This window comes from Stegostoma tigrinum, chromosome 17 (genome assembly GCF_030684315.1).
Source record: "Stegostoma tigrinum isolate sSteTig4 chromosome 17, sSteTig4.hap1, whole genome shotgun sequence".
Lineage (NCBI taxonomy): Eukaryota > Metazoa > Chordata > Chondrichthyes > Orectolobiformes > Stegostomatidae > Stegostoma > Stegostoma tigrinum.
This window is the reverse complement of record NC_081370.1, coordinates 58447277-58469542: the sequence shown is the minus strand read 5'-3', so window position 1 is coordinate 58469542 and position 22266 is coordinate 58447277. Positions and strand designations below refer to the sequence as shown.

General features: G+C 42.8%; 1 protein-coding gene across 6 annotated transcripts in view; it reads left to right on the top strand.

Annotated features, from left to right (window-relative positions):
• Positions 1-22266, top strand: part of LOC125459556 (protein kinase C-binding protein NELL1-like) — an 858388-nt gene that overhangs the window by 98148 nt on the left and 737974 nt on the right. For 4 of the 6 annotated variants that reach the window (XM_059652179.1, XM_059652176.1, XM_059652181.1 and 1 more), the window contains one exon: positions 12006-12079. In XM_059652179.1, the coding sequence (XP_059508162.1) occupies positions 12006-12079 (74 nt within the window). The remainder of the gene's footprint in view (positions 1-12005; positions 12080-22266) is intronic. The other 2 variants (XM_059652180.1, XM_059652175.1) reach the window with 1 other exon arrangement.

The following is a 22266-nucleotide window of genomic DNA, read 5'->3' as shown; positions in this document are numbered from 1 at the left end:
AGCCCAGCTCTTCCCCTCCACCCACTACATCCCAAAACCAGTCCAACCTGTCTCTGCCTCCCTAACCTGTCCTTCCTCTCACCCACCCCTTCCTCCCACCTCAAGCCGTACCTCCATTTCCTACCTACTAACCTCATCCCACCTCCTTGACTTGTCCGTCTTCCCTGGACTGACCTATCCCCTCCCCACCTATACTCTCCTCTCCACCTATCTTCTTTTCTCTCCATCTTCTGTCCGCCTCCCCCTCTCTCCCTATTTATTCCAGAACCCTCTCCCCATCCCCCTCTCTGATGAAGGGTCTAGGCCCGAAACGTCAGCTTTTGTGCTCCTGAGATGCTGCTTGGCCTGCTGTGTTCGTCCAGCCTCACATTTCGTTATCTGCTAATCTGTGTTCATTCCTGTGATATGGGGGTTGTTTTTACCATCTGAAACTGGTTTGAATCTTTTCCTCAATGTTTTTAGTGATTTTTTTTTGTGTGCGTATATGGGTATCCATAACTACTTCCGAATCTGTATCTGGGATTATCTGAAGAATCTTACATCCTGCTCTTAACATTGTAACAGATTGATTAAATAATTCAGAAGAAACAATTCATTAATATGAAGTGTTCCTATGTAAGTAATTGCAGCAGCACATTCTATAAGCTTGATTATACAGAGCTACAATTGTTCTATTGGTGAAGACAACATTAAGCAAATATTTTTCAAAACAGTGGATGTCCAACCAGATTGGAGGGTTCAGGTGCATAGCTCTTTAAAATACCATGAAAAATAATGCAGAAAATAGTTGAGATGGAAGGGAGAGATCTTAGAAAGCGAAGTAACATGTTCACTTTTCAGAGAAAACGCTTAGAACCTCCAATGGCTCTCTGATGAAGGGTCTAGGCCCGAAATGACAGCTTTTGTGCTCCTGAGATGCTGCTTGTCCTGCTGTGTTCATCCAGGTTCACACTTTGATATCTTAGAACGTCCAATGGTCTCATTTTTATTGGCAATATTTGAAAAAGAATTTCCAAGACAGCCCTGAGCCATTGTTAGTACATAACAAGGAAACACGTTCTCTTCGTAATGCTGCTACAGTTTTAGCATCTGCTTCCTTCCCTGATGCATCCTTTTCTGAAGACTTGGCTTTTACTCCAGTTGATCTTCCATTTAACTTACACCAATAGAGTTTAGTATGTAAATGAAACCATCCTGCCCACATTATTTCTGTTTTATGTTTTTCTGCTGCAATTGCAGTACAGCAGCACAACGGTCTTCAGCTAGAAGTGCTGAGTGGAAGATCTATCACTGTCTGCCCCACTACCACCCCCTCGAATCACAGATGCCGGTCGGCAGCCAATTCACTTCACCTGATATTGAGAATGGTCGAAGGCACTGGTCATAGCAGTTGATTGGGCCCTTACAACATATCAGCAATAGTGCTGAAGACTTATGCCCCAGAACTTGCCCTACCCCCAGCCATGCTGTTCCAAAGCAGCCACAACACTGGCTTTTAAATGATAATATGGCTAATTGCCCAGGTATGTACTCTACTCAAAAAAAACAGAGAAAATCCGACCCACTCAGCTGTTTATTGCCCATCCTTTTGCCCTTGAAGGTGGTAGTGAGCTGAATGTCTGCAGTCCATGCGATGTTAACCACAATGCTGTTTTGGAGAGAAGTCCAGGATTTGGACCCAGCGACACAGCGATATAATTCCACGTCAGGATAGTGAGTGGCTTTGACGGAAACTTCTGGGGGGTATATCTGCAGCCTTTGTCCGTCTAGATGGTGGTAATTGTGCGTTTGGTGGCTGCTAGCAATATTGCACAGGTCGGGGACTCAGTTACTGGGGTCATGAGTTCAAAGTGAGAGGAGGAAAGTTTAAGGGAGATATGCGTGGAAAGTTCTTTACACAGAGGGTGGTGGGCGCCTGGAACGCGTTGCCAGCGGAGGTGGTAGACGCAGACACGTTAGCGTCTTTTAAGATATATTTGGACAGGTACGTGGATGGGCAGGGAGCAAATGGACACAGACCCTTAGAAAATAGATGACAGGTTAGACAGAGGATCTTGATCGGCGCGGGCTTGGAGGGCCGAAGGGCCTGTTCCTGTGCTGTAGGTTTCTTTGTTTCTTTGAATTTCTTTAACGTATGTTGTAAATGGTGCATTTTGCTGTGACTGAGTGTTGGTGGGTGTGGACAATCAAGCGGGCTGCTTTGTCCTGGATGGTGTCAAGCTTCTTGAGTGTTGTTAGAGCTGCACCCATCCAGGCAAGTGGGAAGTACTTCTGCTTTTTGCCTTGTAGATAGTGGCCAGGTTTTGGGGTAAGAAGTGAGTTACTCACTGCAGGATTCCTAGCTTCTAACCTGCTCTTACAGTCACCGGTCTTTATATAGCTAGTTCAATTCAGATTCTTGTTCAGGTTAACACTCAGGATGCTGACAGCTCAGTGACAGCAATAATGAAATTCTCTCATTGGAGATGATCATTCATGGCACATGTGTCACTTGAGTGTTACTTGTTATATGTTAGCCTAAGCCTGGATATTGTGCAAGTCCTGCTGCATTTTTGACAGTTATTGCTCCCATTTCTGAGGAGTCACGAATGGTGTTGAACATAGTGCAATCATTGGAAAACATCCCCACTTCTGACCTTATGGAGGGAAGGTCATTGACGAAGCAGCAGAGATGGTTGGGTCTAGGACACTACCCTGTGGAGCTTCTGTAGAGATGTCCTGGAGCTGAGAAGACTGACCTCCAACAAACACTGCCACAACCATCTTTCTACATTACCAAGTATGACAACAGAGTGTTTTCCTCTATTCCAATTGATTCCAGTTTTACTAGAGCTCCTTTTTGTGCTATACTTGGTCAAGTGTGTGCTTGATGTCAAGGGCTGTCACTCTCACCTCGCCTCAGGAATTCAGCCCTTCTGTCCATGTTTGATCTGAGGCTATAATGAGATCAGGAGCTGAGTGGCCCTGGTAAAACCCAAACTGAAACATATGATTACCAAGCAGATGTGACTTGATATTCTATCTGATGACCGATTCTGTCATTTGATTCATGTTGGGGAGTAGACTGATGGAGTGATAATTGCCGGTTTGCTTTGTCCTGCTGATTGTGTACAGGACTGATGTGGCCAGTATTCAATGTTGTTGGGTAGATGCTGGTATTGTAACTGTACTCAAACAGGTAGGTTAGGGGTGTGGTGAGGTCTAAAGTACAAATCTTCAATAGACTTGCCAGAATATTATCATGTCTCACAATTTTCGGTATCCAATATCTCTATCCATTTCTTGACATCAGTAAATTAAACGGGCTCTTTACCTGCAGCTGTGATGTGACAGGCCTGAGACGGAGGCTGAGTTAGATTTCCCACTTCTGGCTGAAGATTGCTGTGAATGCTTCAGCTGTATCTCTTGCACCAATGTGTTGTGCTCTTCCATCAATGAGGTTGGGGATGTTTGTGGAGTCTCCTCCTCCAGCGAGTTGTTTAATGGTCTACCTGACGAATGAGTGCTGCTCCAAAAGCTTGTAGTTTTGAATAAGCCTTATGGACTATAATCTGGTGTCGCGTGACTTCTGATCTTGTCCACCCCAGTCCAACACCAGCACCTCCACGTCATAGAATAGTCTAGGAATCAGTGGATGTGTTAGTATAATTTTTAAAAAGAAAAATGAATAAAAGTTAATTAAATACATAAAGGGTGCCAGGAAAGGTCATTGGACTGTTGAGCCTGCTCTGGCCTGATGACCGAGAGCCCGTTTCCTGCTTTTCTTCCATATCCTTGCTCACTATTTCGATCCATTAATCATCAGCTACCTTCTTGAATGCTTCAGTAGAGCCTGCATCTATCACACTTCCAGCTCGTGCACTCCAAATTCAAAGTACTTTCTGCACAAAAACATCTTTTTTTTCTACCACCATGTTTTCTTCATTTGCACATAATTTATAGTACTGAGGTCCCAGTGTCAAATCCCTGATGGGAGCTTGCTTTCCTTTTGTTTTATACAGTAAATGGCAGAATCAACATATGGAGGAATCTAGGTGCACAGGTGACCTGCTCCCTGAAAGGGGCATCAAAAGGTGATCAAGAAGGCATATGGCATGCTTGCCTCCATTGGTCAGGCCATAGAGTATAAAAATAGCAATAAGTTGTAGCTGTATAGAACTTTAGTTAGTCTGCATTTTGGAGTATTGTGCACAGTTCTGGTTGCTATATTACCAGAAGGATGTGGAGTCTTTGGAGAGGGTACAGAAATGTTTTTCTAGCGTGTTTCCTGTTTTGGAGGGTATTAGCTATGACGTGAGATTGGACAAACTTAGTTTGTTTTCACTTGAGCATTAGAGGATGAGGGGTTGCCTGATAGAAATTTGCAAAATTATGAAAGACACGGATAGGATGAATGTTTAGAGTCTTTTTTACCTGGGTAGAATTGTCAATTACTAGGGGACATATAGGTTTAAGGTGAAAGGGGGTAGGTGTAAAGGAGATGTGAGAAGCAGGTGTTTTACACGGGACGGTAAATGCCGAGAATGCGCTACCAGAGGAAGTGGTGAAGGCAGTTACTATAATAAAGTTCAAAAGGCAACTTGACAGGCAGGAAATGGAAAGATATGGAACACATAGAGGCAAAAGGTTTTTAGTTTAGAATAGTATCAGGTATTGGTGCAGTCTTGGTGGACTGAAGGGCCTATTCCTGCTCTGTACTGTTCTGATCTATCCTCATAACTGCAGTTTCTAATTCCTGGAATCAGTCTTGAAAATTGCTTGTGCACTCTCTCCCAGTGCATTTATGATGTACCTATATCATGGGGTAAATGTTATTAATAAATGCTTTTGGCTGAAGGTGCTGTGGCTCAGAGCCATAGTGCAGGAGTCTGAGAAGCAAACACTGCAACACATCAGGGAGGGGGACAGTTACCTGTATGTTTTTGTATTAAGAGGAAGTCTTCAGATTTGTTCAATGGGTGAGGGACAGGGGCATATGGGTATGCGTGAAGCAGGTAAGGCAACCCCCAGATGAGAGCACAACTTTCAATTGACCAACAACTTTTGAGTTTCTTTTGGTGTGTTCGGATGAATTCAGGGTGGATGAGCAAGCTAACAATGGCACTGTGGTGTGGGAAGTAATTCAAACTGGAGAGCAGAAAGCAATGTACTGCTTGTAAGGGACTGTATAGAGAGGGGCATTGACCCTGTTCTCTGCTGCAAAAGGCAATAGCTTGGAGGCTGCCCATGATTTAGAACAACTCAGGGCTGGAGAGAAACTTGCACTGTGTGAGGGGGAATGGGTCTCACCCTGAACCACCGAGCACCGATGACCTCTGCCAGACGAAGAAAGAGATTCTGCATAGTTAGTCAGAGAACTGGACATCAAATTAAGAAGATGAACCTTAAAGGGAATAATGCCTGGATTATTTTGTGAACCATATGCAAATTGACAGGGCACGTATGATTAGAATGAATGAATTTGCCATTCAAAGCCCAGTGCTTTGTTCAAATGGGCCTTAGTTTGTGGGGCATTGGCAATGACAGTGGAGAAAGTAGGGTCTGTACTATTGGAATATTCTACACCTGAACCATGCTGGGGCCAGTGCTCTTGTGATCCGGATAATTTGGGAAGTAATGGGGGCTTCAAACTGAGTAGTGGTGGTGAGAGATTCAATTTTGGAAGTGAAATAAACCGTCGAACAGAGATAAAGCAAGGGAGAAATGTATTGACATAGGTGATGATAGGCTGTGACAGGAAACAGGAGAAAGTGTAAATCAGAGAGTAAGCCAATCGATAAGGCTAGGGAATACAAATATAACAAAAATATAAAGCTAAACCTCGGTATCTGAACGCGTATCACATTTGAAACCAAACAGATAAACCAGTGTCACAAATAAAAATCAGTAAGTATGATCTGATACTGACTATAGAGGCAGCAGCAGGATGACATAGATTGAGATTGAAAGTTGGGGGTAAATGACATCTGGGAAAGATAGGAATGGCTGGAGTTGTGTAGCTTTAATAGTTAATGATGGTATCAGCACAGAAGGGAGAGATGTAAAAGAGGTTTTTGTAAAGATAAAGAATTCTAAAGGCGAAATGTCTCTTTATAAAAGTGGTGTAGGAGTCTGCCGTCATCACAGAATAGGATTGAATGTAAATGAAGAAATAACAGGAGTTTGTGAGAAAGATGCAGCCATAATTATGGAAGATTTTCATCTCGATGGGAAAATCAAATGGGGGGAGAAAGTAACATACATGAGGAATTCATAGAATGTTTTCAGGTTAGTTTCTTACAACAGTGTCTTTAGAAATCAACCAGAGAGGATGCTATTGCTAAAGCTGTACTGTGCAACGAGATAGGATTCATTTAATAATCTCAATGAAGGTGATCATAATACGATGAAATTTTACATTCAGTTTGGGGTCGAGAACAATGATCCAAGGCTAGTATTTTCAACTTGAAAAGGGTAATTATGAGAGAAAGAAAGCAGAGCTAGCAAAGTGAATTGGCAAATTTGATTAAAGGATAGTTTGCAAGTCCTTAACAAAAATCATACCAGAATCAAAATGTTAACTTTGTTTCTGTCTCATCAAATGCTGCAATACTTGCTGAGTTTCTTCAGCATTCCCTCTTTTGTCTCAGATTTCCAGCATCTGCAGTATTTTGTTTTTATTCCTACATAGTGACTCATGTCAAAAATGTGTAACTTCCTTTGACTGTTTTTCTTCCAAAACAGGTGTTCATTAGGCATTGCTATTTTTGAATAATTAATTTTGAAACTGTGTGTATGTGTGTGTGTGTGTGTGTGTGTGTGTGTGTGTGTTGAATCTGAGTTGGCTTATTCCCCGTATTTTGTCAAGAATTCATGATCTGTGTAATTTATCGCCCCTTGTAATTTTTAAAGGCCAAATCATCTGTTGCCAGCCGCAAAGTTGTTAACCTGCTACATAATATTTCCTCTTCTGTTTGTAGCCGAATGTTTAGAAAGTCAAGGTTTTCATTGACATTCAGTGTTGTAGTTTTCTGTGAACTGACTTGGAAATAATTGCAGATTAATTTGTTCCAGCTAAGTGAGTAAATTCTGTTTAGTTTTAGAACACAGGAACAGGAGTAGGCCATTCAGCCCCTCGATCCTGTTCCACTATTCAGTGAGACCATGGCCGTTCTGTGGCCAAAATCCATATAACTGTCTTTAGCACATACTCTTCAATACCTTTGCTTGATAAATAATAACCTCTCTCTGATTTAAAATGAACAACTGCTGCAGTGTCCACTGGCATTTGTGAAACATTAGGGCAAAAAGAGTAACCAGAGAGAGAATAGGTCTCCTTAAAGATCAATATGGCCACCTGTTTGTGGAACTACAGGAGATGGGTGAAATGATAAACAAATATTCCACACCAGTATTTAGTGTGGAGAAGGACACGGAAGTGAGGGAATTTGGGAAAATAAAACCTGATATCTTGAAAAGAGCTCATTTTAAAGAAGAGGAGGTGCTGGAGATCTTGAAACATATAAATGTAAATAAATCCCGAGGACCCGATCAGGTGTTGTTAGGAACTTCGTGGGAGGCTGGGGGGAAGAGATTGCTGGGCCCTTGCTGTTAACGATCTAAAAATTTCACCAATGTATGATGTGCCGGAAGACTAGTCGGTGGCTGATGTGATGCCATTATTTAAGTAAAGCTGTAAGGAAAAGCCAGGGGATTATAGAATAGTGAGCCTTCTGTCAGTGGTGGGAAGTTGTTGGAGAGGATCCTGAGGGATAGGAATGAAATGCATTTGGAAAAGCAAGGACTGATTATGGATAATCAATATGGCTTTGTGTGTGGGAAATCATGTCTCACTAACTTGATTGAGTTTTTTGAAGAGGTGACAAAGAAGATGGATGAAGGTAGCCAGCCAGTAGACATAGTCCATATGGACTTAAGCAAGTTTGACAAGTTTCCGCTTAGTAGACTAGTTAGTAAGGTGGGATCCAGGGGCAGCTGTGTCCCCCGACACAACATCATGAGCTGAAGGGCTTGTACCCTGACAGCATCTTTTCCCATCTTATGTTACCCAGTTCTTGCCTAACAGAATTGTAATTCCCCTTCCCCCCGTTATAAACCTTACCCTGCTGTATGCACCTATCCTTGCTCTCCTACCAACAGGTCTAACACTTGGCCCAGTTCATTGCCAAGCGCCAAATGCAAAGTGGCCTCTCCTCATGTTGGTCTTTCCACATACTGTGTCAGGAATCCTTCCTGAACGCACTGGACAAAATCCTCTCCATCTAAACTATTACAACAAAAATGTTTCCAATCAATATTTGGAAAGTTGAAGTCGCCCATGACTACAACCCTGTGACGTCTGTACCCATCCAATATCTGCCTCCCATTTTGCTCCTCCGCTTCTCTGCAACTATTAGGGGGGTCTGTATAAAAATAAAACCCAAAGTGACTGCTCTTTTCTTGTTCTGGACCTCAAGCTAACTCTGTAGACATATCATTCTCAATCTGCCTTTCAGTAGCTGCTATACTCGCCCTGACTAGCAATGTCGCTCCCTCGCCTCTTTATCCACTCTCCCTGTTTCTTTTGAAGCAACTAAATCCCAGTAATTCCAACAATCATTCCTGCCCCTGAGTTACCCAAGTTTCTGTAATGGCCATAACATCGTAGTTCCAAGTACTGACCTATGCTCTAAGTTCATCTGCCTTATTTCTGATACTTCTAGCATTGAAGTATACACACTTCAAACCATCCCTGTGTCCATGATTACGCTCCATCAACCATATTTCTTTATTAACAAACTCACACCCTGTTGTGTCTGTTGAAAGGCTGAATACCCGAATATATTAGTTCCTCGCGTTCTTCCCCACACATCTGCCACTGAAAACAAGAATGCCGCTGCTGCACGAGGTATGTTTTTTCTAGATCCCCTACAGTATGGAAACGGACCCTTCAGCCCAACAAGTCCACACCACCCCTTGGAGCATCCCACCCAGACCCATCCCCCTATAACCCACACACCCCTGAACACTACGGACAATTTAGCATGGCCGATCTACCTAACCTGTACATCTTTGGACTGTGGAAGGAAACCGGAGCACCCGGAGGAAACCCACGCAGACACGGGGAGAATGTGCAAATTCCACACAGACAGTTACCCGAGGCTGGAATCGACCCCCGGTCCCTGAGGCTGCAGTGCTAACCGCTGAGCCACTGAGCCGCCCTATTCTGGAGATATAAAAAAACAACCTTACCTTCCCGTTAGCTCTCTGGCTCGTGCTTCTGCCGTTGAAAACAGGGTGTCCGCTCCTGCACGAGGTAATACAGGGGATAAATACAACGACCTTACCTTTTCATCAGCACCCTGGCTCACGCTGCTGCTGCTTAAAAGAAGAGATATGACGAACTTTCGGTAATATCAGTCAACTTGGACAATGAAAGCCATCAGTTTAACTGGGACAATGTAACCATACATAGACACACATGAAAATTTCTAGAGGAATGGTTCTCAATCCATAATGCAACCAGCAAACATACAGAATTGGACCTCATGTACAAACCCATACAGAACACAACCAGAAACAACAGTACTCACCATAATGGACTGGACAGTATAAATTCCAAACAGAGTAGAACAAAATTGCTACATCGGATGGTCCACTGATGATGTTACTTCGCTTAGTGCCGAAACATCTGAATGAGAACAAGCCAGCTCCATGAGCAAGCCTACAACATCCCTCCACCTTGCCCCGAGCTACAAATCTTTGCTAAGACCTTAGAATGCTGTGTACAATTCTAGGCGTCTTTCTATAGGAAAGATGTTATTAAATCTTTCCTGCACCCTTTCAAGTTTACAAGGAAGATGCCAGGACTGGAGCGTTTGTTTTGTAGGGAGAGGCTGAATAGACCGGGGCTATTTTCTCTGGAGCATTGGGTGCTGACGGGTGGCCTTATGGAGGTTTATAAAATCATGGGGGGGAGGGGGGGCACAGGTAGGATGAATCGACAAGGTATTTTTCCCAGAATAGGGGAGTCCAAAACTAGACAGCATAGGTTGATGGTGAGAGGGAAAGGCTTAAAAGGGAAGTAAAGGCCATGTTTTTCACTGAGGGTGTAGGGAATGAGGTGTCTGAGGATGTGGTGGAGGTGGATATGATTACAACATTGAAAAGGCATCTGGATAGGGATATGAATAGGCAGGGTTTAGAGGGATTTGGGCCAAATGTTTTCAAAAAACTGCCTAGGTCAGCTTAGAGATAATGGGAACTGCAGATGCTGGAGAATCCGAGATAACAAGGTGTCGAGCTGGACGAACACAGCAGGCCAAGCAGCATCTTAGGAGCACAAATGCTGATGTTTTGGGCCTAGACCCTTCATAAGTTTTCAGAAAACTGATGAAGGGTCTTGGCCAAAAACATCAGCATTTGTGCTCCTAAGATGCTGCTTGGCCTGCTGTGTTCATCCAGCTCTACACTTCTTTATCTAGGTCAGTTTAGGATATCTGCTTGGTGTGGATAAGTTGGACTGAAGAGTCTGCTTCCGTTCTGTGTGATCCTGTGATTCTGAGAGTTCCAAACTCTCCCACCGTTTGTGTAGAAGCGCTTCCTAACATCTCTCCTCCTGGAGCTAATCGTCAGACCATGCTCCTGATTCTCTGTTCTGGTTTGGTGTTAATCTTGATTTGTAAAGTGCAGCAGAAATAGTAAAATTGAAATAAACAATACATATATTTCGCAGAGCAACTCTCCATCATCCTCAAAAAGCATCTGGTAAAATTTCTGCTGAAACTTGTCTGACAGCTGCTGATAACAGTGACATACTTTGCAAACGTCATTGTCAATAGCTTGTGGTCATTTTGTTTTGTGGAGCAGAAAGCCATAATGGACCAAAATGAGGAGGGTGGTCAATCTTTGGAATCCTGAAACCCCCAAGGGTATTGGGAATGCTCAAAACAGAGACTGACAGATTTCTAAATACCCGAGATAAAAAATAGGTGGGGATAGAGTGGGAAAAGGCATGAAACTGGATGATCAGCCATGATAGTATTGAATGGGAGAGCAACCTAGATGGGTTGAAAGGCCTCCTGCATCTCCTTTGTTAGCGCGAATGGACAGATCTGCAAATGCTTCTCAATTTCTAAATAAAGCTGGATAGGCTGGGCCTTTTTTCACTAGAATGTAGGAGATTGAGAGGTACCTTTGTAGAGGTTTATAAAATAATGAGGGGTATAGATAAGGTGAATGCAGGTGGGTTTTTTTCTCCAGAATGGGGGATTTCAAGACTAGGAGGCATTTTTTTTATTATCAAAGGAGAAAGACTTAAAGACATGGGGAGCATTTTTTTATTTACACAGAGAGTGATTCGTGCGTAGAATGAACTTCCAGAACAAGTGGTGGATGTGGGTACAGCTACAACATTTAAAAAAAAACATTTAGACAAGTACATGAATAAGAAATGTTTAGAGTGCCAAGCGCAGGCAGATGGAACTGGTTAAGATGGAATTATGGTTGGCATAGATTGGTTGGACTGAAGGGTCTATTTCCATCCTGTATGAGACTGACTATATTTAGTAACTCAATCGTTAACATTATTAACTTTTTCATTGTCCACTTGACATAATGGTTGTGTTCTGACTGTTTTATGAGGGAACACACCATCGTGAACAGAGAACACCCACCTCAAACTTGATTGAAATTTGATAGAGATTTGCCATCTGCTCTTATGGATTAATGCAATAAACTGTAACGCGGAATCTTACAACCAATAATCAGGCAGCAGTTGCTGACTTGAGAATTAAGTGAAGGTTTTCCATGAAGTTGGAACTGTGTGACTTAACCAAGCAGATTGTGGCTGACATTGCTCTCATACTGAGAATGGGAATGAATTCCTTTGAAAAAAATCTGGCTGTTGGGAATTATCTCAGCCATTTGTAAGTCAGTGCAATTCCATCAATACTAATGTTCTTGATTTGTGTCATGCTGTGACTTATGCTCATATTTTCTCCTGTTTTGTTTGTGTTTTTTCTTAGGGCATTTTGCAAGATGTCAAAATCATCTTGATGCCTAATGGATATATAACACAGTGCCCAAATCTTAATCGCAGTAAGTACTAAGTATATTTCTACTGTAATCAAATTTGTCAGAAACAACATCTTAGCAAGTGAATGAACATTGTAGAAACATGAGTGAGGGCAGGAAAACCAATTTCACGTTGGACATCGTAAGCTTTGTGTGTAATAAGAGTAAATCTTCAAATAGAAAGTATATATTTTGAAAGATGTTAATTGCATTTGCTTTCCTACTGAAGTTTTCGATAGTGCTAAGCATGTTATGCAGAAATACTAACTGGTCATATTAAAGCGCTGTATATGACCCAGAAAATTGCATAGTGAATTGCTATGAAATATTTTTGTTCTTGAGCATGCTTCAGTAGGTAACATATTGCCCTATCAATCAGGATGCTTTGGGTTCAACTGCAAACAGAGGACTCGTTCTTTCCCAAACTTTGCTGCAACACTGACTGAGTGTTGTATTGCTGAGTGCACCTTTGTTCAGAAGTGAGGTTAAACTGAGAACCCATCTGTTTGCCGGCTTGCGTGGCATTAAAGATTCGGGCGATCAGTGCCATCTATGAAAGGGCTAGACTTTCTGACCAGTTTTCATTTCTCACCTAATACCATTGTTGATGGATGAACTGGTCTGTTCATTCATGTACTGGGTGTATGGGTTTGGTTTGCCCAAATGGGCTTTTCGATGTGGGACACACTGAGGAGAAGTTTCTGTATGACATAGAAACAGTAGGAGGCCATTCAGCTCATTAAGCCTGCTCTACCATTTGAATTGATCATGTCTGATCAAACACTTTTTAGCCTTTTACTAACACAATCCGTGTGATCAGTTATACCATCTTTGATCATAAATATATCAATTTTTACTTCGAATGTATCCATCTCAATTCCCAGTGGCATCCCTATTATTTAAAATTTGTGTTCCCTGTTTCTAGACTGACCAGGAGAGTCATCTCACCTACTCCCACCTTGTCTATCCTTTTAAGTATTTCATAGGTTTCAATAAGATCACCTTTCACTCTTTGAAAGTCTCTGAAAGGCTCAGTTTGGCCAATCTCACTTCATTGGATGGTCCCGCCATCCCAGGAACAAGTCTGGTGAACCTTTGTTGTACTCCTCCTATGGCAGTGACATGCTTCCTGTGATAAGGAGACCCAAAAAGCCGCATACAATACTCCAGGTGCAGTCCAACCACACGCCTGTACAATTGAAGAAAGGCCTCACTACTCCTGTACTCAAATCTTCACATTAATGGTTAACGGTCCATTAGGCTTCCTAACAAATTGCTGTGTGTCAGTGTTCGGTCATTATCACTAGCGGTCCCTCGCAGACGAGAATGACTCTCTTCCCCTCTCAGGGTGAGTTTGTAGCTGGGCTGTACAGACCGATGTGGCAACCTCAGGCTCTGTTACACTTGGTGCAGAAGGTGGTCATGGTGAGGGTGGGTGTGGCATTGGTGCGGCAGTGCGCTCCTTTCACTGTTTTCGCCTGCCTTCTGCTTTTTACTTTTGGCGCGTCCCGAGGTGCTGGATACCTTCCTAGATGCACCTCTTCCACTTTGGATGGTCTTGGGTCAGTGATTCCCAGGCTCCTGTGGGAATGCCACACTTTGCTCGCAAGGCCTTGAAACTATCACTGAAGCATTTCTTCTCTACTCTTGACCTCACCTGCCGATTTGAAGCTGGGAGTCTCATGTGCCCAGCCCATTGTAGCTGATCAATGATGGCCAGTACCTTGGTGCTGGGGATATTGACCTGGCCGATGATCCTGATGTCGGTGCTGTATTTAGTAACCCTTTGAGAGGGGTTGCGTAGGTCCCTTTGTAATTCCACATTTTCCAATTTCTCACCATTTACAAAATATCATGTTGATCCGTTCTTTCCACCAAAGTGGACAAAGGAAAACTTAGTCATTCTCTTCTTCTACTCCAGAGAGTGTTTATTTACAACTCCAATTTACAAAACTCTTGTTATTCTACCCACCTTCTTGAAACAGCTAATTACCAACTCTTGCAGTAGTACATAACACAAATAACCCCAAGTTTCATGGCACAAAAATAAGCTATTCACCCTATAGTCAGTGATCGTGCTTCCAAGATCAGACATATGAGATGAGCTAGAAAGATGATGCAAACATTTCTCGCACTTGTATGGTGCATTTCACAACCTTAGGACGACCTGTAGCATTTCGAAATACCTGAACACATTGAAGTCTAGACACTGTGTAATGAAGTAGATTAATCACTTTATAGTTTTATACTTTTATGGAAATTAAAAAAAGACTCCAATTGAAAGGACTCAAAGTTAAAATAATTAAGTGAGTTAGATGAGGTTTGGAGAAATAAGGTATTATCTTCCTGCAGAAATAAGCCAATTTACAGAGAAAACTGGTTTCCCTTTTCAAAGGAGGCTACAGAGATTTTTTTTTAACAGAACAGGTTTATCACACAAAAGGAAAGAAAACTGAAACCAAATTACCTCAGTAAAATTAAAATATTGTCTATTTGACACCAGAAATCAAAACAAAGTCTGGAACAACTTAACAGATTTGGCAACATCTCTGGAAAGAGACAGAGTTACCATTTTGTGTCCAATATGACCCTTCTTTAAGACAAAATGATAAAGAAATATGTTTAATCATCTCTGAAAACACGATATCAGCAAATTCAACAATGATTGATTGTGAAGGGAACTTGACAGATCATACAGAAAAAAGTTATAGAATTATTGGATTACGTCTCAAAAGAAAAATAGGATTGGATGGTCTTTTCTTACCCCTGAGTCCTTTTCAGCCAAATGTACTACAGTCTGGGGAGCAGATTTTTCTAGTTCTCATTAAAGTAACTGCAGAAGTAAAACAGAGTAAGGGTTTTCACAAATGATGGACTTTTACTGCAGTAAATTTAATTTCCTTAAATCAAAGCCCTTGTCACAATTTGTGCTAAGAATTGTAGAGTAGACTGCTGGAAACTGGCATTGTCTCAAACTCCATTATTTGACATCACAGCTCTGTATCAAGAAATAATGTGGTAATGTGTAATAATGTCAGCTGACAAAGGAGCAGTGCACTGACAGCTTGTGATTTCAAATAAACTTGTTGGGCTATAAACTGGTGTCATGTGACTTCAGAGGTGATGTTATGTCTTGTTGCCATGCCAGTGCCTATCTATTTATCTAACCCTATCTGTCTCATTCTCGGAGATCCATTTATGCTGACCTATGGTGCATTTGTTTGTTGCTATGATCCCAACTGATGCTACTACTGGGCAAGTAAGATTCCAGAGTAGAACATTGAGATGCTCATTGACAAGGCTTCAGAGCTTCTTGAACAGCAGAACTGAAGTTTATTCAACAAAAGAGGAAAAAAAACAAATTTCCTAAAAATAGAACACAGTATGCAAGATCTTAAAATGCATAGCAAAACACAGTCTCATTCCCTTTCCTGACATAATTTGGTACAGAGACTCAAATCTGGAAGAAGCATCTCACATTATCAAGCTGAAAAATAGTAGGAACTGCCGATGCTGGAGTCTGATATAACAAGGTGTGGAGCTGAAGGGACACAGCAGGCCAGGCAGCAGCAGAGGAGCAGGAAAGCTGATGTTTCAGGTCTGGACCCTCCTTCTGAATTTTTTCTGAAGAAGGGTCCAGACCCAGAATGTCAGCTTTTGTGCTCTTCCGATGCTGCCTGGCCTGCTGTGTTCCTCCAGCTCTACACCTTGTTATCAAATTATCAAGGTGCTAACTTCAACTTAACTGACTCTTCCCAATACTTTGCTATGAAATCTTCCAATCTAAAAGCACTCAGAACTGAGAAAGTTAGACTTTCTCAGCTTTTAATAATTTACCAATTTCTAATCAAACATTCATTTTTTTGAAAGCTTTGCAGACTTTTATGCTGAGGTAACAATACTTCTCATGAACTGTTCTAGATACGTTTTTAGGGGAAAAATTACATTTGCTTCATACCCTGGTCAGATCTGCCTTGACCTGCCTAAAAGCTTTCAAACATTTTATTTTAATCTAAAATCAATTCTTGATTGTTTTGAACCAAAAGCAAACTAATGGTCATCAAGGAATAAGAGAATGGTCAAAGAAAGAGTAGGGCCGATCAGGGATAGCATAGGGAACTTGTGTGTGGAGCCTGAGGAGGTAGGGGAAGCCCTAAATGAGTTTTTTGCTTCTGTCTTTACGAAAGAATCGAACTGTGTAGTGAATGAAACCTTTGAAGAGCAGGTGTGCATGCTGGAATGGATAGAGATAGAGGAAGCTGATGTACTGAAAATTTTGTCAAACATTAAGATTGACAAGTCGCCAGGCCCGGATCAGATTTGTCCTCGGCTGCTTTGGGAAGCGAGAAATGCAATTGCTTCGCCACTTGCGAAGATCTTTGCATCCTCGCTCTCCACTGGAGTCGTACCTGAGGACTGGAGAGAGGCAAATGTAATTCCTCTCTTCAAGAAAGGAAATAGGGAAATCCCCGGCAATTATAGACCGGTAAGTCTCACGTCTGTCGTCTGCAAGGTGTTAGAAAGGATTCTGAGGGATAAGATTTATGACCATCTGGAAGAGCATGGCTTGATCAAATACAGTCAACACGGCTTTGTGAGGGGTAGGTCATGCCTTACAAACCTTATCGAGTTTTTTGAGGATGTGACTAGTAAGGTTGATGAGGGTCGAGCTGTGGATGTGGTGTATATGGACTTCAGTAAGGCATTTGATAAGGTTCCCCATGGAAGGCTCATTCAGAAGGTCAGGAGGAATGGGATACAGGGGAACTTAGCTGCTTGGATACAGAATTGGCTGGCCAACAGAAGACAGCGTGTGGTAGTAGAAGGAAAATATTCTGCCTGGAAGTCAGTGGTGAGTGGGGTTCCACAGGGCTCTGTCCTTGGGCCTCTACTGTTTGTAATTTTTATTAATGACTTGGACGAGGGAATTGAAGGATGGGTCAGCAAGTTTGCAGACGACACAAAGGTCGGAGGTGTCGTTGACAGTGTAGAGGGCTGTTGTAGGCTGCAGCGGGACATTGACAGGATGCAGAGATGGGCTGAGAGGTGGCAGATGGAGTTCAACCTGGATAAATGCGAGGTGATGCATTTTGGAAGGTCGAATTTGAAAGCTGAGTACAGGATTAAGGATAGGATTCTTGGCAGCGTGGAGGAACAGAGGGATCTTGGTGTGCAGATACATAGATCCCTTAAAATGGCCACCCAAGTGGACAGGGTTGTTAAGAAAGCATATGGTGTTTTGGCTTTCATTAACAGGGGGATTGAGTTTAAGAGTCGTGAGATCTTGTTGCAGCTCTATAAAACTTTGGTTAGACCGCACTTGGAATACTGCGTCCAGTTCTGGGCGCCCTATTATAGGAAAGATGTGGATGCTTTGGAGAGGGTTCAGAGGAGGTTTACCAGGATGCTGCCTGGACTGGAGGGCTTATCTTATGAAGAGAGGTTGACTGAGCTCGGTCTCTTTTCATTGGAGAAAAGGAGGAGGAGAGGGGACCTAATTGAGGTATACAAGATAATGAGAGGCATAGATAGAGTCGATAGCCAGAGACTATTTCCCAGGGCAGAAATGGCTAGCACGAGGGGTCATAGTTTTAAGCTGGTTGGTGGAAAGTATAGAGGGGATGTCAGAGGCAGGTTCTTTACGCAGAGAGTTGTGAGAGCATGGAATGCGTTGCCAGCAGCAGTTGTGGAAGCAAGGTCATTGGGGTCATTTAAGAGACTGCTGGACATGCATATGGTCACAGAAATTTGAGGGTGCATCCATGAGGATCAATGGTCGGCACAACATTGTGGGCTGAAGGGCCTGTTCTGTGCTGTACTGTTCTATGTTCTATGTTCTATGTTCTAAGGCCTACTCCCCCTGTCATAAATTACCGCAGTAATATCATTTTTTTCTTATTGGCACTGTTGGGACGCCCTGCTCTGCCTCACATGTTGGAGTCGGTTCTTATTCCAGAGGGATTGCCTGACCTAATTATCTTGTTGAACGCTTCAGAAAAATCAGCAACCTCATATGCCAAGCTCGAAAAATGATACCTAAAAATATGTAAATAAGACACATTTCTTTTTGAGGGGTGGCCCTGTGGCTCAGTGGTTCGCGCTGCTACCCCACAGCACCAGAGACTTGGGTTTGATTCCAGCCTCAGGCGACTGGCTGTGTGGAGTTTGCATGTTCTCCCTGTTTCTGTGTGGGTTTCTGTTGGGCGACCCAGTTTCATCCAAGTGTTCAAAGGTGTGCAGGTTAGGGTGGATTGGCCATGCTGTCCCATTGTGCCCAAGGATATGCAGGCTAGGTAGAATAGCCATAGCAAATACATGCTTACGGGGATAGGGTGCTCTCAGAGAGTTGGTATGGATTTCATTGGTCAAATGACCTGCTTCTGTATCGTTGGGATTGTATGATTCTGTGATATTAAGGTAATTTCACGAACTGTTCATTGTGAGCAGCGGCTGCGAAGTGGTAAGCATAGAATCCCTAAGTGTGGAAACAGGCTATTCAGCCCATCGAGTCCATACCAACCTTCCAAAGAGCATCGCACTCAGACCCGATTCCTTACCCAATGCCTGTGATCGTGCATTTCCCATGGCTGATCCGTCTAACCTACACACCTCTGGACTCTATGGGCAATTTAACATGACCAGTCCACCTAATTTGCACACCTTTGGACTGTGGGAAGAAGCCAAAGCACCCGGGCAGAAACCCACACAGACATGGGGAGAACATGCAAACACCTCACAGTCACCCGAGGGTGGAATCGAACCAAGGCTCCTGGTGCTGTGAGGCAGCATTGCTAACCACTAGGCCCCATTCACTCCCAGCAGTAGTGTAATATCACTGGACTAGTAACTCCAAACCCAAGTTAATGTTCTGAGGACTCGCATTCAAATCAAACATCACAGATGGCGAAATTTAAATTCAATAAAAGTCTGAAGTAAAAAGAAGTTTACTGACCATGTAACCATTGTCAGGTTTCTGAAAAATCTGATTCTCTTGAGTGATGGAAACTGCCACCTTTACCTGGTCTGGCCTACATGTGACTCCAGACCTACAGAAATGCGGTTGACTCTTAACTGCTATCCAAACTGGGCATTAAATGATTTCCATTATAATAAATGATGACCTAATCCTATCAGTAATTTTTTTAAAAAAAAGCTAGTTTTGGGTGAGAAGGTGCCATAGAGGTAGGGAAGGTAGTTAATAAAACCAGAGCAAGCAAGATGTGGAGCTGGACGAACACAGCAGGCCAAGCAGTATCTTAGGAGCAGGAAAGCTGACGTTTCAGGCCTAGACCCTTCATCTAGGCCCGAAACACCAGCTTTCCTGCATCTAAAATGCTGCTTGGCCTGCTTTGTTCATCCAGCTCTATACCTTGTTATCTCAGATTCTCCAGCATCTGCAGTTCCTATTATCTCTGCTATGAGTTAATAAAACAAGTTTGGAATGATAACACAACTCTCAAGATGTGCTCAGCCTCACCTCTAAGAAACTCAGTGGAACCAGCACTTGGCATATTTTGTCTGAGAGTAAGCCCTAAGTGTTTTATGACTGTCTGTGATCATTTTTATGAGAGGTATATGTGTTTCCTTACCTTCAGAATGATTGACTTAGTTTAAATAATGCTTGCAGCAGGATTGCTTTTTTTTTAAAACCAGTAGAGATTATTTATTATCCCACACTCATTCATAGTTAAAAATATACCACTTGACCAACTCATTCTCACACTATCTCTTACACAAAGAATAGATTCAGATGAGGAAAAGAAAATATGATGAGAATGTATAAATATTTAAGCCACGCTCTTCTGTGGCAAGCCTGTGGTTTCTTAGATGAGTTGATAGTTTGGCTGGAGTAAATGAATTTCAATCACACCTGATTCACAGTATGGCAAATGAGAAGCTTCTTCTAGGTGAATTGCCTGAGGGTTGGTTTGCAAGTGAAACTGAGGTTAGTGAAAACTGAAATATTGAACCGAATAATGGAAGTTAGCAAGTTTAGGGAGGGGCCTTTTCCCACTTTCAGGCTCGCTGCTTGTTATCTCAGCTGACTTCCAGCTGGCTTTACCAGCTCGTCTGAACTTTGGCCCAGTACTTGTTGTCTCAGCCAACGGCTTTCTGCTGTTTAAGTAAAAAGCCAGATGATATTTGAGCTCAGTGCATGCTAGAAGAACAACAACTCATATTCTGCTTGTAGACCCTGCAGCTTCCTGGATTCAACATTGAGTTCAGTAGTTTTAGGGCTCGTTTTAGATTCCCTATCGTGTGGAAACAGACCCTTCGGGCCAACAGGCCCACACCGTCCCTTGAAGCATTCCACCCAGACCCATCCCCCTATAACCCACACACCCCTGAACACTGTGGGAAATTTAGCATGAACAATCCACCTGGCCTGCACATCTTTGGACTGTAGGAGGAAACCGGGGCACCCGGAGGAAACCCACGCAGACACGGGGAGAATGTGCAAACTCCACACGGACAGTCACCCGAGGCTGGAATTGAACCCAGGTCCCTGGCGCTGTGAGGCTGCAGTGCTAACCACTGAGCCACCGTGCCGCCCCGGCTTGACCCCTCCCGTGTCTTAGCCTGTGTCCCACACACCAGCCCTTGTTATCACAAAAACCGTAAGAACTGTGAATGTTGTAAATCAGAAACAAAAACAGAAGTTACTCAGCAGATCGACCAGCATCTTTGGAGAGAAATCAGAGCTAACATTTTGGGTCCAATCACCCTTCCTCAGAACTGTTATCACACAGTCTGCCATCACACATCACCTATTGTTGGCCACTGTCTTCTATTAACAGGTATTCACTCTCCCAGCCAGATCGTTACCCACTCCTTTGTCTGTCCAACTGTTCTTCTCTCTCTTTGAACTTTATCTCCACCTATCATTTACTCCTTACCTCCTCCCACTAACCCTGTTATCTGAATATAAACCAACATTTTCCTTGCTACCATCAGTTTTGAGGAAGGGTCTCCAGACCCAAAATGTTAACTCTGATTTCTCTTCACAGATGTTGCCAGACCTGCTGAGCTTTTCCAACAATTTTGGTTTTTGCCAGATATTATAGCTTCCTTGACATGTGACCTTCACAGTCCAAATTCATTTTTTCACAGTAAGGTGGGGATTCACTTGATTAAGCATTGTCTGTGATGGCATTCTTGACTTCAGTGTTTGAGACAATCAAAATCTTTGTGAATGACTGACCCTTTTTTGAAGGCCTTTCATGAGAAAGTATTGTGTCAACATCATTCTGGATGGCTCTGAATGTTTCAACTTGCAAAACACGTCAGGTGATTGTAAGGCAGTAGCTTTCTTGGTAATTTATCAAAATAAGTTTGAAGTTCGAAATGTGTTTTGACTTTCAAAATAAGATCACAGATGGAACAAATTAAAAGCTTCATTCAGGAAGTAGACTTCAGCTTGCTTGTGTACTGCCTGCAAAATTGGATGTGCCTGACCACATTATTTTTTATTTCTGTCTAGTCTTAACCCCTCCCAGTAATTATATAGCGCTGAACCTACAGGACTCCAATGATGGTGACGATATGCAGTCTGTCGGCTCTGCTGTTCTTATTTCACTGCTTAAACTCAATCGGGCAATCTCTCTGTCGTCTGCCTGAGTGCGGTGAATGATGCATTTTGAATGCTCAAGCACAGTTGATTTTCCAATCATGGGGACATTGTTCCCTTATGTAATGCCTCTTACCAGCACCTGCCAACATCAGGCTGCCTGAGGAAGGAGTTGAGAGAGTTTTTTCTTTTGCTACAAGAAGAAAATGTAGTGTGTCGTTTTGAAAAATGTAATTGCAGAAACATACAGTACTCGTGATTGAGGGGCTGGGATTATTCAGCCGATCATACCCATACTGACTTGCTAAAGGCGACAGAGAAGTGATACAGCTCAGAAGGAGGCCAATTGGCCCATCTTGTCCATGCTGACCCAAAGACAGCCAGATACCCTTTCTAATCTGATCTTCCTGCACACACAGCTCTGCAGCAAATATGCAACTATAACTGTCCAAATCATCCTACTCACCATCTCTTTCCCAACAAGGTGAATGATTTCACATTTTAATGAATTTGTTCAAATCCATTTCAAAAGTTACTGCTGCTCTACCACCCCTTCCGCCAGCATGTTCCAGATCATTATAACTCCTGTTTTAAGGAAAATTCTGTCATGCATCTCGGAATCAGCTTCTGGCTGTTGGTCCTCA